The following is a 25,766-nucleotide window of genomic DNA, read 5'->3' on the forward strand; positions in this document are numbered from 1 at the left end:
GAACCAGGGATTTGGCCTCAGAAAAAAAAGGAAAGGTAGTGAGATTTCTTTCTCCTACTTCTTTTCAACCCAGAAGATGGGATATCATTTCAGACTTGAGTTACCTGAACTTGCGTAGGGTGGCAAAACCACAGAAGTACTGGAAGGATACAAACTGCCATGCTTCAATTACTGCCAATGCCTGACTAAGGACAAAAACCAAAGTGACAGATCACCTTGTTTAACGAATAGTCTATATTCTATATGCTCTATTGTCACACTGACTTTGTTGAAACAGAACTACTGCATTCTGACCTTCAAGGGGAACCACCTTGAGAATGAAAGCATAGTAAAGCCAGGTGGAAACTCAGAGATAATTTCCTAAGAACTAACATTTACCAAAAGCAAGTGAAAAGAAAGACCACAAAATTTTGTTCAATTATATACAACACTGATATGTATATATATATATATAAAAATTGAAGACAGTCGGTAAACCACCAACATTGTCAACAGCAACAAAACCTTGCTAAGTGAGTGTCATTTCTCATGCTTTAAAATCCATATAATTTTTGGTACTGTGTTTAGTGGCTTAAACTTTAAATATAAAAATCTGTAAAATAGCCAACTGATTCCTGTAAAAATCAAGAAATTAAATGAAACTATTAGGCAAAATAAATCAAATAGAAAGATTGTCTAAGAAGATGATACTGTAGAGAAAGTTATTTATAGCACCATAATTTTACAAAAGAAAGAGTAAACAGCATGCATTTTGTTCAACAAGGAAAAATAATTACAAAATTTATAAAAATTGAATCTGAGATTGTTTTTTTGAAATAATGAAAATTTGCAAATCTGAGGGCATAGTGGTGAACAAAGATTGTAATCCATTTCCAGACTTCTTGTTCTTACCAAAAAAGAAATATATTAAAATTACATATATGTATTACCTATACATTTTAACACAGCCCCTAAAAAATAAAAAATACTAAAAATTAATAAATGGGATAGGGTAGGAGAACTGAAATTTTCCTGTGTATTGTACTGTGCAAGAAAGAACAGTTATAAAACAATAGGTATTTCACTACTTAAATACCATGATTAGCTAGGTTCTTTCCTTCTAAGTTCTTTTCCTGTCCACTGAAAATAAAAGACAAATGCTAACTTTGAAGATTTTCTGCATCCAATTCTTGATTATATTAAAATTATTTTCATCTTCCAATTAAAATATCCAATGTTGTTCAGATAATTCCATATGATTTTGGTTGATGTAAGAATTAGCAGAAAAATCAATAATTTTCCTTACCAAATTAAGCAAATGGAAAAAAAACATTTTCCTAAATGGGCAAGAATTGCCACAATCCCCCACTCCCCACCCCACCCTCATCTCCTGAAACCAAAAAAGAGTATAGTATTTAAGCTACCTACATTGAAGTCCACATAGTGTTGGGGAAATATCTCTCAAAGCATTTGGTTGAACTCAAAATACTTTCAAAGAATCCCAAGTAGATATATCATCCATATGTCACTGTAACTTGTACATTAAAATGAAGAAATTACAGCCATTCATAAAAGATATTTTTTAAATATTTTAAATGGTCGGTCTATAATTAGAAAGTAAAACAAATATTTGAAGATTTATGCATGTATAGTGAAACAAATGAACTATTATAAAATTAAAATATGCTACTTTATAAAAATATCCCTTCCTTCCTTTTGATCTTCAATTTAACTGTGACTGAATATACAATGGGATTTTAAAGAATGAGATGTTATAGACAATGCATTATTTCTTCAAAAATCCATTTAATAGTTGATCATCTTCATTATTTGCATGTAACATTTCCATCTGCTGATTATTCTTTAAGTATATTTTAGAAGTGAAAATTCAAAATCTAGCAAAGTGCTTTTAATAAATAAATAGAATATAAAGTATATGTGCCTTGTTCAGTAAACATTTTAAGAGCAGAGAGCCTTGCTGGTATAACAATCTTGTAAAATATGAGAGGAGAAACTAAGAAAATGTACTGGTATTGTGGGATGTATTAATACCAACAGCGAAGCTTTTAAATAAGTCAGCTTCAGTAGTTTTATCCCTAAGGTTTATGTGATCTCATGATGCTAATCTCACTCTTTATATACATCCTACATCTTAACTCTTACTATACTACAAGCTTTACCTGATTCCACCACTCACCTTTCCTCATACTCTCCACACCCTAGCCCCACTTCATCCCCAACCTTTTCCCCACCCTTGCCTCAATGTGTGCATATCTTTCTCCCCTTCTTCCTTGCCCTATCCAACTCCACACTCACGCTCTCTCAGCTTTTTTTCACTTACCTTATTTGCTCTTCGCACCCTATCCTTCTATCTATTCCTTAGACACACTCTTCCTTATATGCTCCTTTCAACTTTTCCTATACCAAGTTTCATGACATTTTTAACCCTTCCACTCCAACTTTAATCACAACTCTTCTCTACTGACTATTTGTAATCAGGATTCAAATAAAGACTAACACGAAGACTTTCAATAAAATAAAGGTATTTATCTCATTCTTTCATGATTTATCACAAGCCATGTTATCCCAAATGATAACATCCATAATAACTACATAATCATGTCAAAATGTAGGGGACTGAATACCATGTACCCGCAAAAAGGAATCCTTGATATGAAAAAATAGGCTGGTGCATGCCTGTTTTTCAGAGTTTAGAACAAATTAAGCCTATAGTTTTAAGCCCTTAGCTAATTTAGTTAAAAGTTATTTTAAGGGGCCGGGAGTTTGGCCTAGTGGTTAAAGTGCTTGCCTAGCATGCATGAAGACCCGGGTTCGATTCCTCGGTACCACATACATAGAAAAAAGCCAGAAGTGGTGCTGAGGCTCAAGTGGTAGAGTTCTAGCCTTGAGAAAGTCCAAGGATAGTGCTCAGGCCCTGAGCTCAAGCCCAGGACTGGCAAAAAAAAAAGTTATTTTAAATTTTAAATGAATGTTGAATGATCCAAATGTTTCCTTTTCATGTATCATAAATGACCTCTCACTTAAAGGTAGCAGTCATTTTAGGCTCTTTAAATAAATGAACAGAAATACACTACCAATTTCCTCATCTAAATTGTAAAATATGTTAATGATAAAAGATAAAATATGCACTTTGTGAGTTTAACTAGAGCATATTTTTGCTATTAAAAAGTAATATTTTAAGAGTTTATTTTTGAAGCTGAATCACTTCTAGTAGATTTCATTCTTATTCAACAAGTACCCACCTACAAACCAAGTTCTCTATTCTTATACATATATTAGAATATAATAAATAATCTTCAAAATAAAACTCACTTTAAAAGTGCAGTGACATTCAAAATTATAATATTAAACTGTGATAGAAATATTAACAGCTAATAGTATTAATTTGCCCCCAAAAGCACAATCTTGAATTTAATCATGAAGATGTTAACCAATTTTCACAATTCTTTCATAATGATATCTAGTCATTTAAAACTACACATAAATTAGAGATTTTGACATTGAAGAATAATACACTGTCCAAAGTTCATTTCTTTAGCCTAACTGTATAATGAGTTAATGCCAATACATGTGCAGTACTTAGCAGGATTCAAAACAGTATGAGAAAAATTCATTTTAAAAGTAGTATTAATTTAAAAGTCTCCATTAATATGAAAATTCAGTAAAATACACCTCTCCACATTACACCTTCCCAAACTTTTAAGCTCATCAATTCTTCTAATCAAGTATTTCAGTTTGTTGTGACTATGTCCAGTATGTTTCAAATAAGTGACTGCATATTTCTCTTTAGCTACATTTATCATCAGTAAGTAGAGGATAATTCTGTTTTAGGGTGGATAAAGCTTTTCTGTGATTACAGATAATCAATCAGAACTAATGCCATGCTTTAAGAAATGGATTTGGTATATATTGTAAGTTTAAATTTCCACCTGCTGAAAATGAAAAACAAAACTTGGTTTTATTTTCAAGAAAAGGACACTAAATAAAGGCCACTGGCATTGTGTAAAACATTTCACATTTTACCTTGATACTATAATCGAGTTTTGAATATGTGTATTGTCATTAATTGGTGGCCATTGTTGACTTCTGCCTCATTTACTAAATACTGTGATGTGTTTAAAACAGTGTACTATTCAAGGTGATATTTTAATAAATATGTGACATGTGTACCTTGGGCTGTACTGTATCTTTAAATAATGTGTGGTGTAGGTGGATGTAAATATGATACTTTCCTTTATTCAGGGGTTGAACTACTGCAGCACTAGACTATAGAACTGCTGGTGCTCGATCTATAAGATTATGCTAATCTTGCCAAATTCACTACAGATTTTTAACATATTAATTAATATTCAAAGAATACTAAAGAGGGGTAATAGCCATTTAAAAGTTAAATAATCTTATTTCTTGAGCCAAATCCACCTAACATATATTAGGAGTATCTTCAAAAATCAGAATCAGAATTAATGCTGTACCTGCTTGGCAGCTAAAACTTTTGTCCCATACTCTTTTGCTCAAACACAGTGACATTATTTGGCATGTTCAGTTTGGGATCTTCACCTGTGTCTTTATGGGAGTGTGTACATACATGTACAAGAGACAAAGAAGGAAATTGGGAAATGTATATTTACAGAAGAATCCCCGTTTATATTTAATCATTAATAGTTTGACAGTATTTTTTCTTAACCACCAAAGAAGGGTTAAAGTGTCCTAGATAATTATTTTAAAACATTGATTAGTCAACACCCAATATCACTTCATCTACATGTATAGTATAAACCTGTGGTTCAAAACTTTGCTCTGCTAAGTTGGCAGATAGGAGTAGAGATTGCAAGTATTGACTTTAGTGTCAAACTCAGGAATAAAATTAGAAAGGACAACTAATGATTGGTCTTATATATTGAACATCTTTAGTTTTGTTTCTAAATGTCAAAAAATATTTAGTTTGTTATTATTTAGATAATGAACTCTTCTGGAATAGAAGCTTGGTAAATCTTAGAAACCAGAATACCAGAAATGATTGATGCCACAAAAATAAAAAAATTAATACTCTCCCCTCTTCCATCTTGAAAACTAAATTTCAACTCCTGGATAATGGTATTTCTTCTAAATATTTTCAGTTCTGTATTTGTACCATGTTGAAACTTGTACTCTAGGTTATATAACCTCTACATATTAGCTGTGTCTTTCTTCTTCCAGTGAATTGTGACACTGACTGGTATTGATGTCATTTTGGTTTTGCCAATTACCTTGTTAATATTTTGTGTGTAATAAAATTTGATGGTAAATGTCACTGTGTCATCCTCACTACACATATATTTCCCAATACATAAAAATGATGTGTAAGGTGCATTAAAAATGTTTTAAATGCTCTTTTTCTAACACATTAATCTGCTGAAAAAGTATATATTTGGCTCAATTGTGAAAGTAACATATTTCTGACTAAATTCAAATTTGTCTTTTGCTTTGTAAACGTCATTTGTAAATTTATATTTCAATAAATGGTGTCATCTGCATTCAGATTCTGTGTTTTCTATTTTATTCATTTTAAAACATCCAACAGAAAGTTCTCTTTTTCAGATATGGTTAAGTCAGGAAAATAATAATCTTTTAACTATCTGAATGCTTGAAAACCATACCCCACAAGGTAGTATAGCTCTCTAAAAACTGAATTTAAGCACATAGACGACAATACTCAGTAGGAAGCAGGAAGCAGAGATCCTACAGTGTGTCATGCCTTGGGTTCAATTCTTCAGAACCACATACAAAAAAAAAAAACAGAACTGGTACAGTGGCTCAAGTGGTAAAGCACTAGCCTTGAGAAAAGACAAGGACAGTGCCCATGCCCTGGGTCCAAGTCCCAGGAGTGGCAAAAAAAAAAGCTAGAACAAAAACTATGTGGCTAAGGAATAGAGAGAAGTTGTGGGGGAAGTAGTTTGGAAGATAAAGAGGTCTCTGAAAGCGGGGAGAAGGCAAAGGTGAGTAGAATCCAAACCCCTTCCCATAGTGCCCATTGTGATTCATAACAATAGCCTTCCTACCAGCCCCTTCCACAGATCCACACCCCCAAGATGCCTACCAGCAAGGGTGAAGTCAGCACCACTAACTGAACCAGCAAATTCAGCCTTCCAGTCAAACTCTTGCACATACTATGGGGGGGGGGGCGGCAAGCCCAAGTGGATCCGAAGCAGTACCATCCCTGAAGAGGAGCAGGACAAACCTATCTTCAACAATCAGGATCTTCCAATCCGAAGACAGCAGGTAGCTTCATAATATGATCACACAGCATTTGCGTCCTGATGGGTCACAGGTTTCAAATACTGCAGATAAATGCAAGGAAGTAAGGATGCTGAATTGCCACCATCAATTTGGTTGTCAGCCTAGAGTCCCACTAACATGGTAAACAGCTGGGCATGAGCAGAGGGTAAAATTTGAATTTTTGTACTTTGATTTCCCATTGCTCTTCCCACTATGATCATGAATCCCCTACAGTGTGAGTCTCTGATTTCTCCCTTCACTCCAATTGATTCTCCAACAAAGGCTGTCCTAAATCAATGGAACTGAAAATGGTGGAGGTGAAGGGAGTGTTAGAGGAGATGCACCAAAAGTTCAGAGAATCAGGTAGTGTCAGTTTCTTGAGGATAACTTGCAGTGTCTGCTGTATATCTCATACATCTTTCCCATAAGAGAAAGTCCAGGTGCCACTTGAGTCAACAAATACTGTGCAGCACAACCTTAGAATCTTGTGAAGAGTGGATGAAATGTCTTGAAAATGCCAGTAAATATATGGGAATTGAACACAATAGAGATTCCATGTAGAAGAGGAACAATTACCTACAGGAATGGGCAGGAAGCAAGTTGGCTGCCTTCTCAAGTAATAGTGGTCTCTGGCCCAAGGTGAGGCTGTCCTTAAGTTGGAAGGCCAGAATTCAGATTGCTCAGCCCATAGGCCCACCTTTGTTCTGCCCAGTGGGAAAGCATAGCAGGGTAGCTGGCAGGTATTTGTGTATAGAGAATATTCAGGACTGACGTTCCCTCCTCCCCCAACCAAAAATAGGCCTCTTCCCACAGGTTGCCATCGTAAATGGAAAGGTGGTAGGCAAAATGAGAGAAAGAGAACAGGAAAGTACTATACTGAGGGGAGGTTGGAGGGGAGATGGAAAAACAGCTTGGATTTTATGTGTGTGTGTGTGTGTGTGTATGTGTGTGTGTGTGTGTGTGTTGTAGTTGTGTGTAACTTTAAGTACTTTTACTTTTTTGGGGGGTGGGGGAAATTCTGGAGATTGAATTCAGGGCTTGGCTGCTGTCTTAATTAGCTTTTTGTGCAATGCTATCACTCTACCACTTGAACCATACCTCCACTTCTGGCATTCTGATGGTTAAATGGAGACAAGACATGTGCTTTAAAAAATAATAATATTTGTAGGTTTGGGCTTGGAAATGTCCAGGAATGAAGTACAGGAACTTGAGACTGTTGCTCCTTTATCTGACTTTATAGTATTGTCCTCAAGACCCTGTGTAGCAGCCCCCCAACCTTCCAGTTACCTGGAGCTAGCTCTGGACCTAGTGGCCTCCAGATTTGCCCAAGAAAAACTGGACCCTTCCCTTTGTTCTAGCTCTATTCACACATAGTCTCTTCCCTAGTAGTCCCCACCTAACATCTGTAAATTGTAAGGTCCTCAGGGTGCAGACACCTCCTTCCTCCTGTTTAAGTTTCCGCCCAGTATCTGTGTTACCAGGTAACTGGCACACATGGAGGCAGTTATCACTCTCTTCTCTGAGATGACATCCTGGACTGCCCCTGTCACGTGGATCATGAGAGTTTCCCAGGCTCTGAGGTCACATCCACAATCGGTGTGGACACACATTTCCTTCCCCTAATTGGCCACACCTTCTCTCCACCCCTACCCTATTGAAACCCAGGCCAGGCAGCAAACCATCCCTTCAGCCACATGCCCATCTCCAACATGGCAGGGGGATTCAGCAGGCCGGGGGTGGAGGGAACCATCAGTTGGGGAAAATATTTCTCTTTCTTCCTGAAGGCAGTGTGGTAGTTTCTTCCAACATAACCCAGGTAACTGGCACAAGTAGGAGCAACAGGAAGTCCCCCAGGGTCTGAGGTCACTTCCTCTTCCTCTGAGGTCACATACACATTTGCCCTGGTCATCCTTTAGACTGTGAGAGGTTCCCAGGTTCCAAGGTCATGTCCATATCTACTGTGGCCACCCTTCTTCCTGACCTGTCCCTATATAATCAGTCTCCGTAATTAATTCCTACCCTTCCCTCTATACACCTCCATCTCTTGTGGGCTGGTAGTTCGGTTATACGAAATACTTTTCTGCCTGAACAACCAGGAGGAGGTCTCCTTTCGGTTGAGCTTATATATGATTACAGCTGAGATGGGAAAGTGCTGGGTCTCTGAGTGTCAGTTCACCTCCTGCGTCCCCTCCACTGACCCAAACTACAGAAAGCCAAAGGAACCCACCTCACACTTGTCCCCTTTACCATTGCTGGCTACATATACCCTGTCTATGTCTGATGAGTGACTCTCACCTACCGTTCCCTCTGTCCCATGTCTCCTGCCATGCCAAAGGGAACTCTCAAGGACTTCTCTCCACATCCTCCTCATCAGATTCCCTCTAAAGTACTCCATAAAACCAAAATGCCTTATTTTTATTGCAACCTTTTCTGCCAAGGCAATGATAAATGGCCAGAGGTTCTATACATTCAGGTTTTCTTTGCTCTCCTTGCTCATCCTTCGCTGTCTGTCTCCCTCTGTCCATTTTCACCACGATGTAGCTGGCACAGGATGAAGGTGGGCATACGCCTCTCAGCCATCTACTCTAAAAAGGTGATTTCCCTTGTCTTGTACCAGTTCAATCTCACCTCCCCAACCCCCCCCCCCACTCTCTCCCTCTCTCATTGTGCCCTTGAGAGTGAGATACAGGTTGGATCCTGGGGATTCCCTCTTGGTTTACTCTTGAAGGCCAGCTGACCTTTTCTTTCTGCTTGTTTGCTTGTTGTTGCTCGTTTACTTACTTACTCACTAAATTCTGCCAAGTTTTCTTACTATCATGACTTGTCCACAGATTTGCCACATTGATCATGTGTTGTGTTTTCATGTGACTCCCAGCCTTCAGCAAGTGTTGAAAAGGAAATTTGTATGTTGAAGTGTCTCTTTACCAAAATTGCTTTAAAGGTTGTTTTTTCTGATAATTGAGACTTAACTAGCTCCATGGGCCAAAGGAAAAAAAATGGATAGTTTTAAATTCAAGCCACAAAAAAAGCTCATTAGATTTGCGTGAGAATATGAATATGTGGGTCTAATGTCAATTTCCCAAGTATATTAGCCACCTTAGACACAGAGCTGGTAATGGTTTCAATCTTAATTAGCATCCCAAAGCTCTATTTTTTGTGGGTCATAGGGCTTGAACTCTAGGCCTGGGTGATGTCCTTGAAGACTTCATCTCAAGGCTACAGCCCGACCCCTGGGCTTAGGTGTGGCTTCTAAGCTCTTCAGCTCAAGGCCTACCAGCCTACCCCTTAAGCCACAGCCTCACTTTCCATTTTCTAGTGATTATCCGTAGATAAGAGTCTCAGGTTCTTTAGTGCCCAGGCTGGCTTTGAACCTTGATCCTCAGATCTCAGCCTCCTGAGTAGCTAGGAGTACAGGTATGAGGCACCATGCCTGGCAGCATCCTAAAGTTTTATATTCAGTTAAAAATTAACTTTTCTGAAAACAAGTGATTTCACATACCTATAGGCAACTTGTATTTGACAAAGGAGCCAAAGATATACAGTGGAACAAACACAGTCTATTCAATTATTGGTGCTGGCAAAACTGGGCAGCCACATGCAGAAAACTAAAAATTGACCCTAGCCTTTCGCCATGCACAAGCATTAACAAAGTGGATCAAAGACCTCAACGTCAGACCAGAAACCGTGAAACTGCTACATGATAAAGTAGGAGAGACACTGGAACTCATAGGCACAGGCAAAAGATTTCTGAACAGAATCCCAGGGTCACAACAGATTGGAGAGAGACTCGATAAATGGGACTACCTAAAAATAAAAAGTTTCTTTACAGATAAAAACATAGTTGCAAAAGTAGAGAGACAGCCAACCAACTGGGAAAAGATATTCACCAACAATACATCTGACAAATGCTTAATATCTAGTATCTACAGGGAAATCAAGAAACTAATCCCCCGAAAACCCAATAAACCATTCACTAAATGGGCAAGGGAACTAAAGAGAGACCTATCAGAAGAAGAGATTAAAATGGCAGAAAAACATATGAGAAAATGTTCATCATCTATGGTCATAAAGGAAATGCAAATAAAAACAACCCTAAGATACCACCTTACCACAACAAGAATGGCCAAGATTTTGAACTCAGACAATGACAGTTGCTGGCGGGGTTGTGGAGAAAAAGGAACCCTACTACACTGCTGGTGGGAATGTAGACTAGTTCAGCCACTCTGGAAAGCAGTGTGGAGGTTCCTTAAAGAACTGAAAATAGACCTTCCCTATGATCCCGCCATACCACATCTGGGCATCTATCCTGAACAGCATGACCCAGGATATTATAAAGACACCTACCTGCTCAGCTATGTTCATCTCTGCATTATTCACAATAGCCAGGAGATGGAAACAACCCAGATGCCCTACTGCAGATGAATGGATACAGAAAATGTGGTATAAATACACAATGGAATTCTACATAGCCAACAGACAAGATAAAATAATGGCATTCGCAGGGAAGTGGATGAATCTAGAGTGAATCATGTTGAGTGAGACAAGGCAAGACCTAAGGAACAAAAGGCGCATGGTATCCTTAATATGCGGCTATTAAATCCAAAGAGTACAAGAGCGAGGACTCAATAACGGCATACCCAAAGCTATGGACATGGTAATGGAAATACACACATAACTATATAGACATAAAAACCTATGACTCTATAGACATAATGTTTTATTTCATAAATTAATGTTTCTATGACATACAAACCCTTAGCCTAATTTTGATTAAGTTCTAAATACTAAGTCTCAGTGATTATAATTAGAGATTCCCTCCTTGAACACTTATTTGTTAATCTTGTCATTTAAAATATGATGTAAACATAAGCCATATAATGAATGATTGTTGTTCTTAAGGTACTATGTTATCTCTCATTACTTTTGCTGTCCTTTGGTTATCTCATATTGTTACACTATCTCACTTTGTTACCTGATATATCGGATATATTTGTATTTGGTTATTTGAAATTGGATAGGGAAGGGGGGGAAACAAGATGAGCGGTGGGGGGGGGAGGGAAATGGGGACCAAGACATGTGAAAGGGTATCAATGTATGGGAATTAATGCACCATCTATCTGGCAAATATCATGTAACCCTTCTATTAATTACAATTTAAATATATGAAAAAATTAACTTTTCTGAAAAACAAGTGATTTCAGTGCTTATGTCCATGTAATAAAGTTACCTCTATTTTATCCTTAAAAAATAATCTCAACTAAAATCATAGTAATCAATCAGTGTTTTGTCTCTTATTTCATTGTTCTCATCTTTCAAAATCCACTGTTCTACCATTATATTGTGGGAAGTTTCTATTGTATAGAATAAAGGCTGTCCTTATTCACAGATCTCTAAATTTGTTGCACTTTTGTCTGTTGCCAACTACTTAAAATTGACAGTATATATGCTTTGATTATTGATGCACAAATTTTTCCTTGAACGAGAAGCATAGAGCTCCAGATGAGCAATCAGGACAGGCAAGTATGAAGTCCTGAGTTCAATCCCCTGTACTGACAAAAGACAAATGAACGTTTTGGTTTTTTTTCCCCACTTTGGGCCCTGATCCCTTCACTGCCACCCCTCCCTCATTCATCTCTCTTCCTCCCTACCTTGGCCACATTAAAGAGTATACTGGACCTCAGCAGGAAGTATTCAAACTAGCTTTTGAAAATAACTTTTCAGTAAAGATATTCAAAACTCCTTGGGCTGGGAGTTTGGCCTAATAAAGTGCTTGACTAGCATGCACAAAGACCCAGTTTACATTTCTTGATCATACATAGAAAAAGGAGCCCGGAAATGGTGCTGTGGCTTAAGTGGTAGAGCTCTAGCCTTGAGAAAGCCCAAGGACTGTGCTCAAGCTTGAGTTCAAGGCCCAGGATTGGCAAAAATGTGTATTCTAAACTTCATCCCATCAGTTCAGTTGGGGGAAATGCCTCCATATTCAGTTGACATTCATATAAGACTCATAGTTGTAAACAACAACGAAAGTAACCTTATGTAGAAGGCCTTTGTAGACTGATTCATTGTTACATTTCTGTTGTATTTATAGAGTTCATGGTAGAAATTGATCAAACATATTTTTTAATTTCTCCATCCATAGATAACAAAAGGACTAAAATGCTTTTTAGTTACTTGGAGATGATCTCAGTCCCTCTGTTTTGGTAATCACATGCCCTATCATTGAATCTGCATCTCTGGTTCTAGAAAGGGACAATTGATACCACGGGACCTCTACACATGGGCCATAGTTTATTTCCACAGATTACCAATGTATACTTCAATATTTAGCATAACTCTCTCTGTCCTCTGATGTCTAGAGCTTTTTGGATAAACCCTGAAAACATCTTTCATCCTCTACTAACACAAATCACAGGGTATTAGAAGCAGTGTAGTATCTAGAACTAATGGTTGTGAATGATGAAAACAGAGACAGAAGAAGGCAACCACTAAGAGGCTTTTTATAGCTACAGGAACTTCTTCTAATTTTGCTATTTGGTATTTTCTTTTTTCTTTCCTTCTTTTCTGTTCTTTTTTTTTAAGTCATTCATGATGCTTGATCTCAAACCGTGACCTCTGTCCCTGAGCTGTTTTACTCAAGGCTAGCACTCTACCACTGAGAACCAGTGCCATTTCCTATTTTCATTTTTTGTATGAATCAATGACTAAAAAGTTTGCCCACCAAGTTTACCAAAAACAGGCTAGTGTATCAAATGAAAGTGATATACTTTAAAAGCCAGCATAGCCAAAGTGACATTTTGACTTTATACAAAGAACATAAGGTTTATCCCTCTGAGGTAAGCATATAGCCCTTGCAGCCACCTGAAGCAAATTCACTGAGTCTAACATCACCTTGTAAGTGTGATTCTAAGTGTTTGGACTTGGGTTATGATATAGGAGTGTGCTTCAAAATCAATTATGCAAGTATTTGCTTAGGAAGTAAAACCTATCAAAGTATAAGCTAATGCATGGGCTTATCATTTTGCCAGACAGCACTCCCTGAGATTCTTTCACCCTCAGGAAATATCAAGACGCTAAATCTTTGCAAAGGTTCAAAGGGACTATATAACAGCCCACATTTTTAGATTAATAAAGAGGACAACATGGTTGCAAATTACATAAGGGTTATATCTAATGTTCTAACTGGATGATCAACATGAGGGATCTATAATGGAAACTTGCATTGTTTTTTACATAACCTTACTGACCAACAAAAGGAAAATTGGCCACTGTACTAATCAATATTGGTGAATAAATGTCATTAAAATTACAGAGAATGGCTTTGTTATAGGCCTCATTTGTCACCAGAATGAACCTAGTAAAATTGAAATGATGCGATACAAGAATGACATGGACAAGAATCCAAACCCCAGAAGCTTTAACTCCAAATGTTTTCATAAAAATTCTCTCTGCCTTAGATTTTTCATATGTTTTGCTCACGAATTGCATATTATCAAGATATATTTTGGTTTTTCCTTGCTGAAGAGCTAAATTCTCATTGTATCCCCAATTTAATTGATTTTCTTATTCTATTTCTTTAATGATCCATTTTACTGACACTTAATTATGGAACCTTTCTAACCTATGCCACTTACCTAAAGACATAACTGGTTGTATCCTCCCCACTTGTCAGAAAAGGTAGAAAAATAGAATTCTGAAAATCAAAGCAGTAAAATTCTCCTGGTTTATGGTAGTGTCAATGACTTCAGTAATAATAATGACATCAATTCCTTCTAAGGAGTAGTGTCAATTTTCTTCCTAGGAATTAGTAACTACTTAGTCCATAAATCTTAGGCTATAACCTCATGTCCTAAGCTCCATAATATTGCAAGCACACATGGTGAAGTATTTTAAAGGATTCCAGCAGTACCCTCAGAAATAGCATAAACAGATAAAAGCAGTTTTTCATCAATATCTTCATAAATACACCGTATAACCTAGCACCAAAAGAGCTCATTAACTATCTGGAAGAGAGAGAAGCTAAGTATAGTCCTCAAATTCTGATGGTAAGGAAACCATCAGATTAGTTCTGGCAGCAAAATCAAAGAATGAAAGTTTTTGCTGAAGCAAACATTAATGTTACTGAAAATTACTATGTCATTGAGATATTCTAATTTAGCAATCCACTTCAGTTATAGGAATTGTCCTGATAATCATTATCTATTAATCACAGAAAAAAATCACTTTTCATTTAGAAAATTCAGTATTGACAATTAGTATATATAGCTACAGAAACAGTTATGTATTCATTACTTGTATGAATACTATTTTGCAAATACACAAAATAGATGGTGGCAATTTGATTATCTTCACAAATTTCATTATTATTTTCTTCACTCCTGAGTCAGGATCCAGAAGCATATTTCCTTTATCATATTTGTAAATAAAGTGGTAGATTAATTTTTTGATCAAACACAGTCTCATAACAAAAGCTTATTGTCGCTTCCTAAGTATCTTTTTTTGTACACTGGTTCCTTATATCAGTTCCCAGAAATCAGCTTGATTTTACTTTCTATATCTTAATTGGGTCAGTAAGAGCATACTCTGCTTTTCTAGGAATTATCCATGTCACTTAAATTTTCAGTTTATTTTATTGTTATTTATGGTTAGAGTAAGATCTCTGGAGTATTCATTTTCTGAGTATCAACAATTAATTTCTCAGTTCGTGGCTCATTTTCTATATTAGTACCCTCATGTAGTGCTTTATTTTTCATTTGTTTCAAAGAACTGGGATTTTGATTCGTAAATATAATCTACTCTTTCCCTGTTCTTTACACATAAATGTAAACTTTAAACATGCTACTTCCTTCATTGCTCTTACTTTCTTTTGGCTTACTTTGTTACTTTTTTAAATTGAGTTGTGCATTAAATTCACTTAGTTTTATTTCAATCAATATAACCATGTCTATTGTCTATATATCTACAAAAGTTAATTTTTATGTTTTTTTATACAGTGTTATTTTGCTCAAAGAAAGTTTAGATAAATGGGACTGCATTAAACTGCAGAGCTTCTCTATGACAACGGACAAAGCCAGCAAGATAAATAAGAAGCCCAGAGAGTAGGAGAAGATCCTCACTTGCCATACAACACACAAGGGTCTTATATCTAAAATATAACTACAGCTCAAGAAAAATATTCCAAAAACAAACCCTCAAAGAAACAACTATTCCTTTAAAAAGAGACACATGAAAAAAAATGCTCAACATCTCTGGCCATAAAAGAAGTGCAAGTTAAAACAATTTTGAGGTTTCACCTCACCCCAGTTTAAACTGCCATTATCAAAAAATCTAATAACAATAGATCCTGGTGGGGATGTGGCCAGGAGGAATCACTACTACACTGTGGGTGGGAGGCTAAACTTGTTCAAGCACTCTGGAAAGCAATATGAAGGTTCCTCAAAAGACTAAACATAGAGCTCCCCTATGACCCAGCAATTCCACTTCTGGGCATCTACCCAAATATCCAGAAACAAGGGCATACTAAACCTGCCAGCACATCGATGCTCACTTCAGCATTATTTACCATGGCTATGATATGGAACCAACCCAAATGTACCTCAGTGGAAGAATGGATAATGAAGATGTGGTATATTTACACCATGAAATACTATGCTGCCATCAGAAAGAATGACATTGCCCCTTTTGTAAGGAAATAGAAAGACTTGGAAAAAATTATATTAAGTGAACTAAGCCATACCCAAAGAAACATAGGCTCCATGGTTTCCCTTATTTGTCACAATTAGTATATGTTTAGGATTATTCCAACAAATGATCATAATAGCTCAAAAGCTATGTATATACGGTTATATAGGATGAGGCTAAGAGAAATAAATTCCAGGATATGGAAACAAGAAGTTTATCTTTGTGATTGGTATTTTTAATGTACTATGTAAAGTTATTTCTTTTTCCCTTAAGGTTTATATCATGTTGTTATTGTATCTGACTTTGGTACTTGGTATATTGTATATACTTCTATTTATGTATTTGAAAATGTGAAGTTAAGGGGAAAACAAGAAGAATGGAAGGAAGTGAGAGGAGGGAAAGTGGGAGAAAAATATGGGAAGTGGTAATAATGTTCAAGAAGTAATATACCCACTACCTGATGAATGTAACTGCAACGCCTATGTACATCACCCCAACAATAAAATAAAATTTTAAAAAAGAAAAAAATGTGATTTATCATGTGACCTAAAATCTGATTGATTTTTATGAATGCTCTAAGTGCCTTAATAAGATATGTTACCTATCAAAAAGATGTATTGTTACCAATCCGTATGTAAAATCTTCGTTGATTATGTTGGGATATTAATTTTCTATGCTGAATCATAAATTATCACAAAATACTAGCATGGAACAACCTACCTTTATTATCCCAGTTTCTGTGAGTTAGGCTGTTGAGCATGGCTTATCTGGATTTTCTGCCCAGGGTGTCACATGACATCAGTCAAGTTGCCTTCTCACCTAGAGTCTCCACTGGGAAGGAATTAACTTCAGAAGCTAATTTATTTACTTAGGAAAATTAAGTTCCTTGTGATTACAGTTTTAGAGCTCAGGAATGTAAGTTTTTGTGTGCCAGTCCTGGGACCTGAATTCAATGCCCTACATCCCTGAGGGTTGTTGTTGTTGTTGTTGTTGTTCAAGGCTATATCACTCTACCACTTGTACCATAACTCCACTTGGGCTTTGCGGGATTAATTAGAGATGAGAGTCTCATGGGCTTTCCTATATGGGCTGGCTTGGAACCACAATCATCAGATCACAAACTCTAGTGCTTAGCTAGAATGCACGGAAGCTCAGGGTTCGGTTCCTGGGTATCACATATACATGAAAAGCTAGAAGTGGTGCTGTGGCACAAGTGGTAGAATACTAGGCTTGAGAAAGCTGAAGAACAGAATAGGTAGGGTTACAGGCATAATCCAGTGACACCCAGATGAGGGAAAATATTTAAGTATAGCAAGCCTATGCAGTTTTATAGTAGTGCTTTCTTATTATGTGATCAAGGCTGGTTGAGGATTTTACAAGAAAATGTAATGTGTCATGAAGGAGAGGAACTATCAGACCCTGGATTTGATATCCAGCACTGTAAAAAAGAATGATCATTTTCAAAGGGATGGTGGTGTGTGTTAATGTTAGAGTGCTTGTCTAGCATGAGGAAATAACTGGATTAATCTCTAAAACTGAAGTTATCATAGGTATGAAATAAGTATCATGTAGACCAGGAGAAATACTCTATTACTCTTCAACTATTGTGGTAGGAACAAAAACAAAGAGGGACAAAAGAGAGTAGGACAAAGTATGAAGTAACTGTTCTAAAAAGGTAACAATGAAAAAAGTATTTCTGTCCTTTGTATAAGAAAAGTTTAAATTTAAATTAGTTTAAAAATAAGGAGTTGGGCCTAGTGGTAGAGTGCTTTCCTAGCATGCACAAAGACCCGGGTTCGATTCCTCGGTACCACAAACATAGAAAAAATCTGGGAGTGGTGCTGAGGCTCAAGTGGTAGAGCTCTAGCCTTGAGAAAGCCCAAGGACAATGCTCAGGTCCTGAGTTCAAGGACCAGGACTGGCAAAAAAATACAAATTTAGGGGCCATGAGCACATCCCAGTGGTGAAGTGTTTACCTAGCATGCATGAAGCTCTGGGTTCACTTTCTCAATACCACATAGCTAGGAAAACCCGGAAGTGGCGCGGTGGCCCAAGTTGCAGAGCTCTAGCCTTGAGTACAAAGTGCCCAGACAGGTCCTGAGTTCAAGCCCCAGGATTGGTGAATAAAAAATATAAATTTAGGCTGGGAGTGTGGCCTAGTGATAGAGTGCTTAGCTAGAATGCACGGAAGCTCAGGGTTCGGTTCCTGGGTATCTACATATACATAAAAAGCTGGAAGTGGTACTGTGGCACAAGTGGTAGAATACTAGGCTTGAGAAAGCTGAAGAACAGTGCCTAGGCCCTAAGTTCAAGTCCCAGGGCTGACTATATTTATGGTTTGTTAAGTAGAATTTTTCAGTGAACGTTATCAGGAAAAAAAAATGAAAAGCCCTGAAACAGATTGGAAAAATGGACAATGAAAAAAAAAGAAGCTTTACACTCTTGAAGACCAGATTAGTGACAGACATTGTGGAGGTCATTTACTAGGCAGTGAGTGATAATGTAAAGAAGTCAATATTGTATCTGGTCAATGTAACTGTAACCCCTCTATATATTACCTCGATAATTAAACAAAAAAAAGGGATCTTAGAGCAGCAAAAAAAGTCAATATTGTGATTTTTGTGTATGTTTACTGTTTGTCTCAGTTTTGGATTGAGGGTCTGGTCTTTGTCCCTGAGATTTTTCACTTGAGGCTGATACTCAACTGATTCACTTGAGTCACAGTTTTTATTTCTGGAGCTGTGTGTGTGTGTGTGTGTGTGTGTGTGTGTGATGGTGGTGGTTAATTGGAGATATACATCTCATAGGCTTCCTTACCTTGACTGGGTTTGATCTATAATCCAATGGTGTCAGTCTCCTGAGTAGGTAGAATTATAGAGGGTGAGTCACCAGCACCCTGATAATATTGGGATTTTTTTAAGCATCAATATTTCAGGAAAAATAAGTGATGAAAAATAAGCTTCTCTGACATTTGCAGAATGCACGTGAGCATTGTGTGAATATCTTCATCATTTATGCCAAGCACTAGGGATTTATTCTAAAACATGGATTAAGTAATCACTGCTTCACTCAGATATTTTCACTGTCATGGATTTGATGGTCAGTGATATAGTTATAAATTGAATGTTCTTCGTCATGTAAATGACAGAGGTATATGATTTTCTTGTGAGTACTGTACACAGTGTATTAAGGCCTTTGAACTTGTGTTTCAAGTTTTAGATAAATTCCATATGACCTCAATCAAACTAAGAGAAGTCTTTTAGTGAAGGAAACAACTGTCAACTGGAGCGTGGAGAATATTCTGCAATTTGCCAGGTTTTTTGTTTCTTTGTTTTTGTTTTTTTTTTAAATCACAGACAAGGAGAGTCAACCGTGAAAACAAAGGATAGGTCTATCCAAGAAGACTGTAACAGCTGCACAAGCGTCCAGAGGGCGGAGAAAGGGCAGAGTCAGCAAGCCTGAAGCACAACAGGGCGGGGCTTTCGTCGCGGGAACTAGTTTGTCCCTCTTCGCTCTCCGTCGGCAAACTTGGGACGCGAGGGTCATAGAGATGGCGGCCTTTAGGGTAAGTGAAAACAAACTTGTGTTTGTGTGTGTGCCTGCGTCAGTGTCAGTGCCGATCACATTCCGGTCGTTCTGAAGGGAGCCCCTCGGTATGTAGTGTGGCGTTGGGATCGTGGGTAACATCCGAAGCCTCAGGAACTTGGCTCTTTTCTAGAGTTTTCTCTGCTCGGGGCGTGGAGGTCTCTTTAGCCTCCCGGGGTGGATTGTTTAAACAAGAGCGAGGTAGAAAGCCAAACTGTCGGGTGGCAATGACCACCTCATCGCGCATCCGGAACGGCTTCCAGGTACGGAAGAGAATGGTTGGCATTTTTCTTTTTCTCCGTGCACTTGGGAGCGGCCTCGTGACCCATAGGGTGAACCAACTGTGTTCAAACTTGAGAGTCGCCAAGTCCGTGTAGATGGCGGGTTCAGTTGTACTGTGCTCATTACTCCACTAACCTACTGCTTTCGAGTAGATAACAAAAGGAGCTTTTGACTTGAGAATAAACCAGGCTGCAGGAGATAAAGTCAGCGAACTGTTGGTTTCAGTAAGAGTAGTTTCCAAACTCTTGATGGAGCGCGTTTTCAACGTAACATGGTTTGCTAGGCTTAAAGGCCATAGGAATATAAATAACACAGTTCACCCATGTTCATTTTAAGTCAGCTCAGTGGCCGTCTTAGTTCCCCATTCTCACAATTTTGCAGTTCTTGGAACTCATAAGTTACTAAATGCTGGTAAATCCTCCCAACTCTGTCACTTCCTGCTTGCCTCTTGTAGAAGCACTCTCCCACACACCGCTGCCCATGTACTAACGCTAGAAGATTTAAGCGGAGGTGAATCCTCTTTCTTTATTTTCAAGTTTATTTTCTTGTCAGGGTGATGTACACAGGGGTTACAGTTAATACAAAAGGTAGTGAGTACATTTCTTTGCGAACATTGTTATCCTCTTAAAACTTTGTTTTGTTTGGGGGAAATGTTGGGAATTGAACCCAGGACTTTGTGAATGCAAAGGTGAGTGTTCCACCATTGGAATCCATCCCCAGTTTTATTATTTGTAGATGTTTTGTGTGTGTATGGCTACCAGTTCTGGGGCTTGAACTCTTGTCCTGAGCCTTGTCGCTTATACTGTTTGCTCAAAAATAGCACTTTACAGCTTAAGCTACACCTCCAATTCCAAATACTTCATTATTAATTGGACCTAAGAGTTTCAGACTTTCCTAACTGGACTAGCTGTGAACTATGAAACTCAGATCTCAGATTCATGAATACTTAGCTCTACAAGTGTGGGACACCTAGTCCCTTCCCTCTGGCTATATCTTTTCAATGGGTTCAATATCACTCCTTCACTCATGCCTACATTGTACTGCAATCATATATACCTCCTCATTCACCTCTTTTCCTTTTCTGCTACTTTCCAGTTCCCTGACACTATAGTCCCTTGTTTACATTCTGTCCTTTTTATTTTAAAATCTACATTTTGCATGAGAGAAAATACGAGAGGTTTTTCATTTTGAGTCTGCCTTACTGAATGTCATAGAATATAGTATGACTTGACCATTATGAAGTGATTACAATATGCACTATGCTGAAACACTTTATACTGCTTTGTCTGTTTACATGCAAGTGCTGAGGCATAAACTCAGGTCCTGCTTGCTATCCCTGAAGGTTTTTGCTCAGGGATACTGCTCTGCCACTTTAAGCCACAGATTCATTTCTGACATTTTGATGAATAATTGAAGATAAAAGTCTCATCTATGTCCCTGTCCAGGCTAGCTTTGAATCGCCATCTTTAGATATCATCCTCCTGAGTAGCTAGGATTACAGGCCTGAGCCCCCATTGCGTGGTTACATGTGTGTTCTTAATGTATTCTCAGCAACTTTATATTGCAGGCATTATTGCTTCACAAACGTTACATTTTGATGTAATTGATTAAATTGCCCAAAGTGATAATGCTAATAATAAGATGAAAAAAGAATAATAATGCTAAAATAAGAAGAAGAGTTATAAGTAGTGTTATAGAGCTCCCAGAATACAAGAAGTTGAGGATAAGGTACAGGGAACTGACATGTATTTAGAACCTACATTGAACACTAGTTTTACATAGAATATTTTCACTTTAGCTGTCTTGATGACCTTAAAAAATGGGTGATATACAATAGCTCAAAAGCTATGTACATATGGCCATATAGGATGCCGCTAAGCAAAATGAACTTCAGGATATGAAAACTGATTTATTTTTGTGGATGTTGTTTTTAATGCATTCTGTGAAGTTATTTCTTTCCTCTTTTGTTTTTTTATTCCTTATGTTTATCCTCTGATGTTACTGTATCTGATTTTGATATGTAGCTCATTGTATATACATTTATTTCTTTATTCGAATTGGGGAAGGGAAGGGAAAAAAACAAGATGATGAGACAAAGGACAAAGGGTAAACCAATGTAAAAATGATATTCACAAGACAACATGCTAGAAATGAACTTTATAACTTGAGAGGGTGTGGGGGGGAAAGTGGGAGAAAAACATGGGAAGGGTAACAATATTCAAGAAGTAATTACTCATTATCTTACAAATATAACTGAAACTCTACTATGGCAAAAATAAGTTTTTTTTAAAGAAATGGGGTGCTGGAGTTTGGCCTAGTGGTAGAGTGCTTGCCTAGCATGCACTAAGACCCGGGTTCAATTCCTCGGTACCACATACATAGCAAAAAGCCAGAAGTGGTGCTGTGGCTCAAGTGGTAGAGCCCTAGCCTTGAGAAAATCCAGGGACAGTGCTCAGGCCCTGAGCACAAGCCCAGGACTGACAAAAAAAAACAAATGAATGATATACTCATTTCACAGATGAAAAAAAGCAGAAGTGCTTGTTCTTGGTCAAACAGGTGCTCATGGGATAGCTATGCTTAAATGCAGGTGTACTGATTTTGAAACTGCTACTCTTTGCTTCCTGTGGAACAGATGTTTATAAGAAATCCTTAGTGATGAAAGGCAGGAATGAAATCTTGCGGTGGGAATTGCACATTTCAAAAAGATATTTTAAAAAATACTTAAGCTTGGAGACAAAGGAAAAATGTATTAAGAGCTAGTGTAAACGAAAAGATATTAGTAATAGTAACAAGAGTGGCTTTGTGTCTGAGCAGTTATCACTAAGCATTTTATGTCAGTTTTCTCCCTTCTGTTGCATAGTGGATCTGTGACCATTTTCACTAATCTCATCTTTTTGCATGCAAGGAAACCAGATCCTAGAAAGGTTGTGTGACTTCCTCAAAGCCACATAGTGCTAAGTGGTAGAGCTTGCTCTGAATGCAGAACCTGGACCATGTTTCATGAAGAGGTAATAAATTGAGGAAGATTTTCTTTGACAAAATGAAGGCAAATTTGCTGGGCAACAGTGGTTCATGCCTGTAATCCTACCTACTTAGGAGGCCGAGATATGAGGATCACACTTTGAACTCAACCTAGAGAGTAAAAGGCATTTTAACCACCAAAAATCTGGAAGTAGAGCCATGGCCCAAATGGTAGAGCACTAGCTTTGAGCAAAAAGCTTAGTAATAGTGCCCAGGCCCCGAGTTCAAACCCCAGGACTGGCATAAAAAAAGACACATGAAGTCCACAGCCAATAGATAATAAGTAAAGAAGATACAGAGAAATTTTGAAGAACAGAGGAGGGAAATTATGGAAACTGAAAGGCAGATGTCTGTCTCCTTAGGATTAAGGTCATGTGCTGAAATTAAAGAGGAAAATGTAGAATGTGCATTTTAGGGGGTTCAGAATGGAATCACTTGGGAAAGGCATTGCAGATGTTTAGTAAGACATTAGTAGACATTAAATAAAATAATTGGTAAGTGAGGGCCCAGCTGATGCTATCTCTTGACTTTCTGTAGCACTGCTCACAGAGAGGTGTGGTGAAAGAGACAGTTGGGGATGCTGAGATACTGAGTAACAGCAGGCTGGAACTACCAGATAATAGAGGGCATTTATCAAAGCAGTGGTCTAGACTGAATAAGAAGACATGAAAAGAGGGTAGAAGTGATGACCTAGGAGAATGATGATCATAGAGTAACAAAAAGGAACAAATTTCAGTTGAGTGTGAGAGATGAAATAGTATCTATTTGTTACTTTTGTGTATGTATGTATGTGCACGAATGTGTCAGTCCTGAGGCTGGAACTCAGGGCCTGTGGCACTGTCTCTGCGCAGTTTTGACCCAAGGCTAGTGCTCTACCACTTGAGCCACAGTTCTGCGTCTGGCTTTTGGGTGGTTAATTGCAGGTAAGTGTTTCATGGACTTTCCTGCCTGGGCTGGCTTTGAACCATGATCCTCAGGTCTTAGCTTCCTGAGTATCTAGGATTACGGGTGCGAAATATTCAGTCTTGAGGAAATTTCCCACTGTTTAGAATGTTGGAGGTGAGTCCATTTATAATGACTGCAAGGGAAGGTACCTATGTTACAAATGGCTAAGGTTCATGGAGCATTTGGGGATTAATTAATTTAATAAAACATCTACTAACTGAAATATTAAAAGAGTAATTGGTGTTCATTGTTTAGCTCCAAATTAAATAATAAGGATTATGAAAATGTAAGTTATTGCAGATTGGTAGATAACTGTGAAAATGGCATATATGTTTTGAAAGATGAGAGCTTGTTGAACAGATGTGATAGTTAAACAAAGATGTAGAACTAGTTTTAAAGATTTTGAACTGTGTTGATCTCTCCTAACATACATACATACATACATACATACATTAATTAATTTATTTATTAATTTATTTTGCCAGTCCTGGGCTTGGGCTTAGGGCCTGAGCACTGTCCTTGGGTTTTCTCAAAGTTAGAGCTCTACCACTTGAGCCCCAGAACCACTTTCAGCTTTTTTCTATGTATGTGGTACCGAGAAATTGAACCCGGGTCTTCATGCATGCTAAGCAAGCACTCTACCACTAGGCCAAACTCCTGGCCGTCTCCCCGTCTCCTAACTTTTTCTTTTTTTTTGTCAATCGTGGGGCTTGAACTCTGGGTCTGGGCGCTGACCCTAAGCTCTTCAGCTCAAGGCTACTACTGTCCTACCCCTTGAGCAATTATGCCACTTCCATTTCCTAACTTTTTGAAGCAAAGGAAATTGGTGTAAGACTGGCTTGTATTGAAAAACACTGAGAGCCAGGTACTACAGACACATGCCTATTATCTTACCCCAGAAAAGTTACTGAGATGCTTATGTTCAGTAACTCAGTAAAAAACCAACAGTGGAGGTGTGGCTTAAGTGGTAGAGTGCTAACCTTGAGTGAAAAAGCCAAGCTAGTGCTAGTGTGTGAGGACCAGAGTTCTAGTCCCAGTACTGGCACACACACACACACGAGATAAAAGAAGCAGGAAGAATTTAGTAGTAATAAACAAAAATCACATTTTTATTTGTACAAGAAATGAGAGTGAATTTCGGAAAATTTGGCTCCCAAAGACCATTTTTTAATAGAAAAAAAGGACTTCACTGGTGTCTCCGGCTGCTGGGTTCCTCTTGCCCTCCCCTTCCCCCAGGAGGAGTCATTTAACCCAGTAGAATCCATTTTGGCTGCCACACAGCTATGGTAGTACTGGGATCAGGGTGCATGGAATGGCTTCTATGGCTTACCTATTGATGTCACTGCTGAGAGCTCTTTTAGAGCTTAATCTGGCATGTTGATATTAAGAGATAGGACATTGCTAGAAGGCATTAGGTCATGAGGGCTATTAATGGGATTAATGCCTTTATAAAAGAGGTAAGAAAAGACTGCCTTTACCCCTACTCGCTTTATAAGAGAGCTATAAGAAGATACAATCTTTGAAATAGAATACAAGGTTAACCAAACATGGTATCTGCTGGTGGATTGGATCTTGAACTTCCTAGCACCAGCAATGATAAATAATAATTATACATTGCTGTACTCATAGCTCAACCTTAGTGTACTTGGTTATAGTATCATAAATGAACTAAAACAGCTGAAGGGATATTGGGCCCTGATGCTAATGACAGAAATTGTGGCACAGGGATTTGGAGAAGCAGCAGGTCAGGGATCTGTAGTTAGGAGATTTCACAGAACTGTCCCGGTAACTGGAAACAGGAAACATGAACAATTGTTATGGCAGTGGCATCAGGTCTTATGTAACATGGTTTATTACATTTTTAGGAAAATTTTCCATTATTTTCTTAAATTTTTCTTCTGCTGTGCAAAATATCAAAATACCAACAGGTTCAACTTGCTAGAATGAGTAATTTTATCAGTTGATAAGAGGAGAAAAATCAAGGAAACATCACAGAAAGA

General features: G+C 37.8%; 1 protein-coding gene across 2 annotated transcripts in view; it reads left to right on the forward strand.

Moving 5' to 3' along the window:
• Positions 1–19,433: 19,433 nt before the first annotated feature.
• Positions 19,434–25,766, forward strand: part of Apool (apolipoprotein O like) — a 60,407-nt gene continuing 54,074 nt past the window's right edge. The window contains exon 1 of one of the 2 annotated variants that reach the window (XM_090327016.1): positions 19,434–19,498. In XM_090327016.1, coding sequence (XP_090183142.1) covers positions 19,484–19,498 — 15 coding nt within the window. In that variant the 5' untranslated portion in view covers positions 19,434–19,483. The other variant, XM_090327018.1, reaches the window with a different exon arrangement.

The sequence above is a fragment of the Megascapheus bottae genome, chromosome X, assembly GCF_031878675.1.
Source record: "Megascapheus bottae isolate mThoBot1 chromosome X, mThoBot2.hap1, whole genome shotgun sequence".
Lineage (NCBI taxonomy): Eukaryota > Metazoa > Chordata > Mammalia > Rodentia > Geomyidae > Megascapheus > Megascapheus bottae.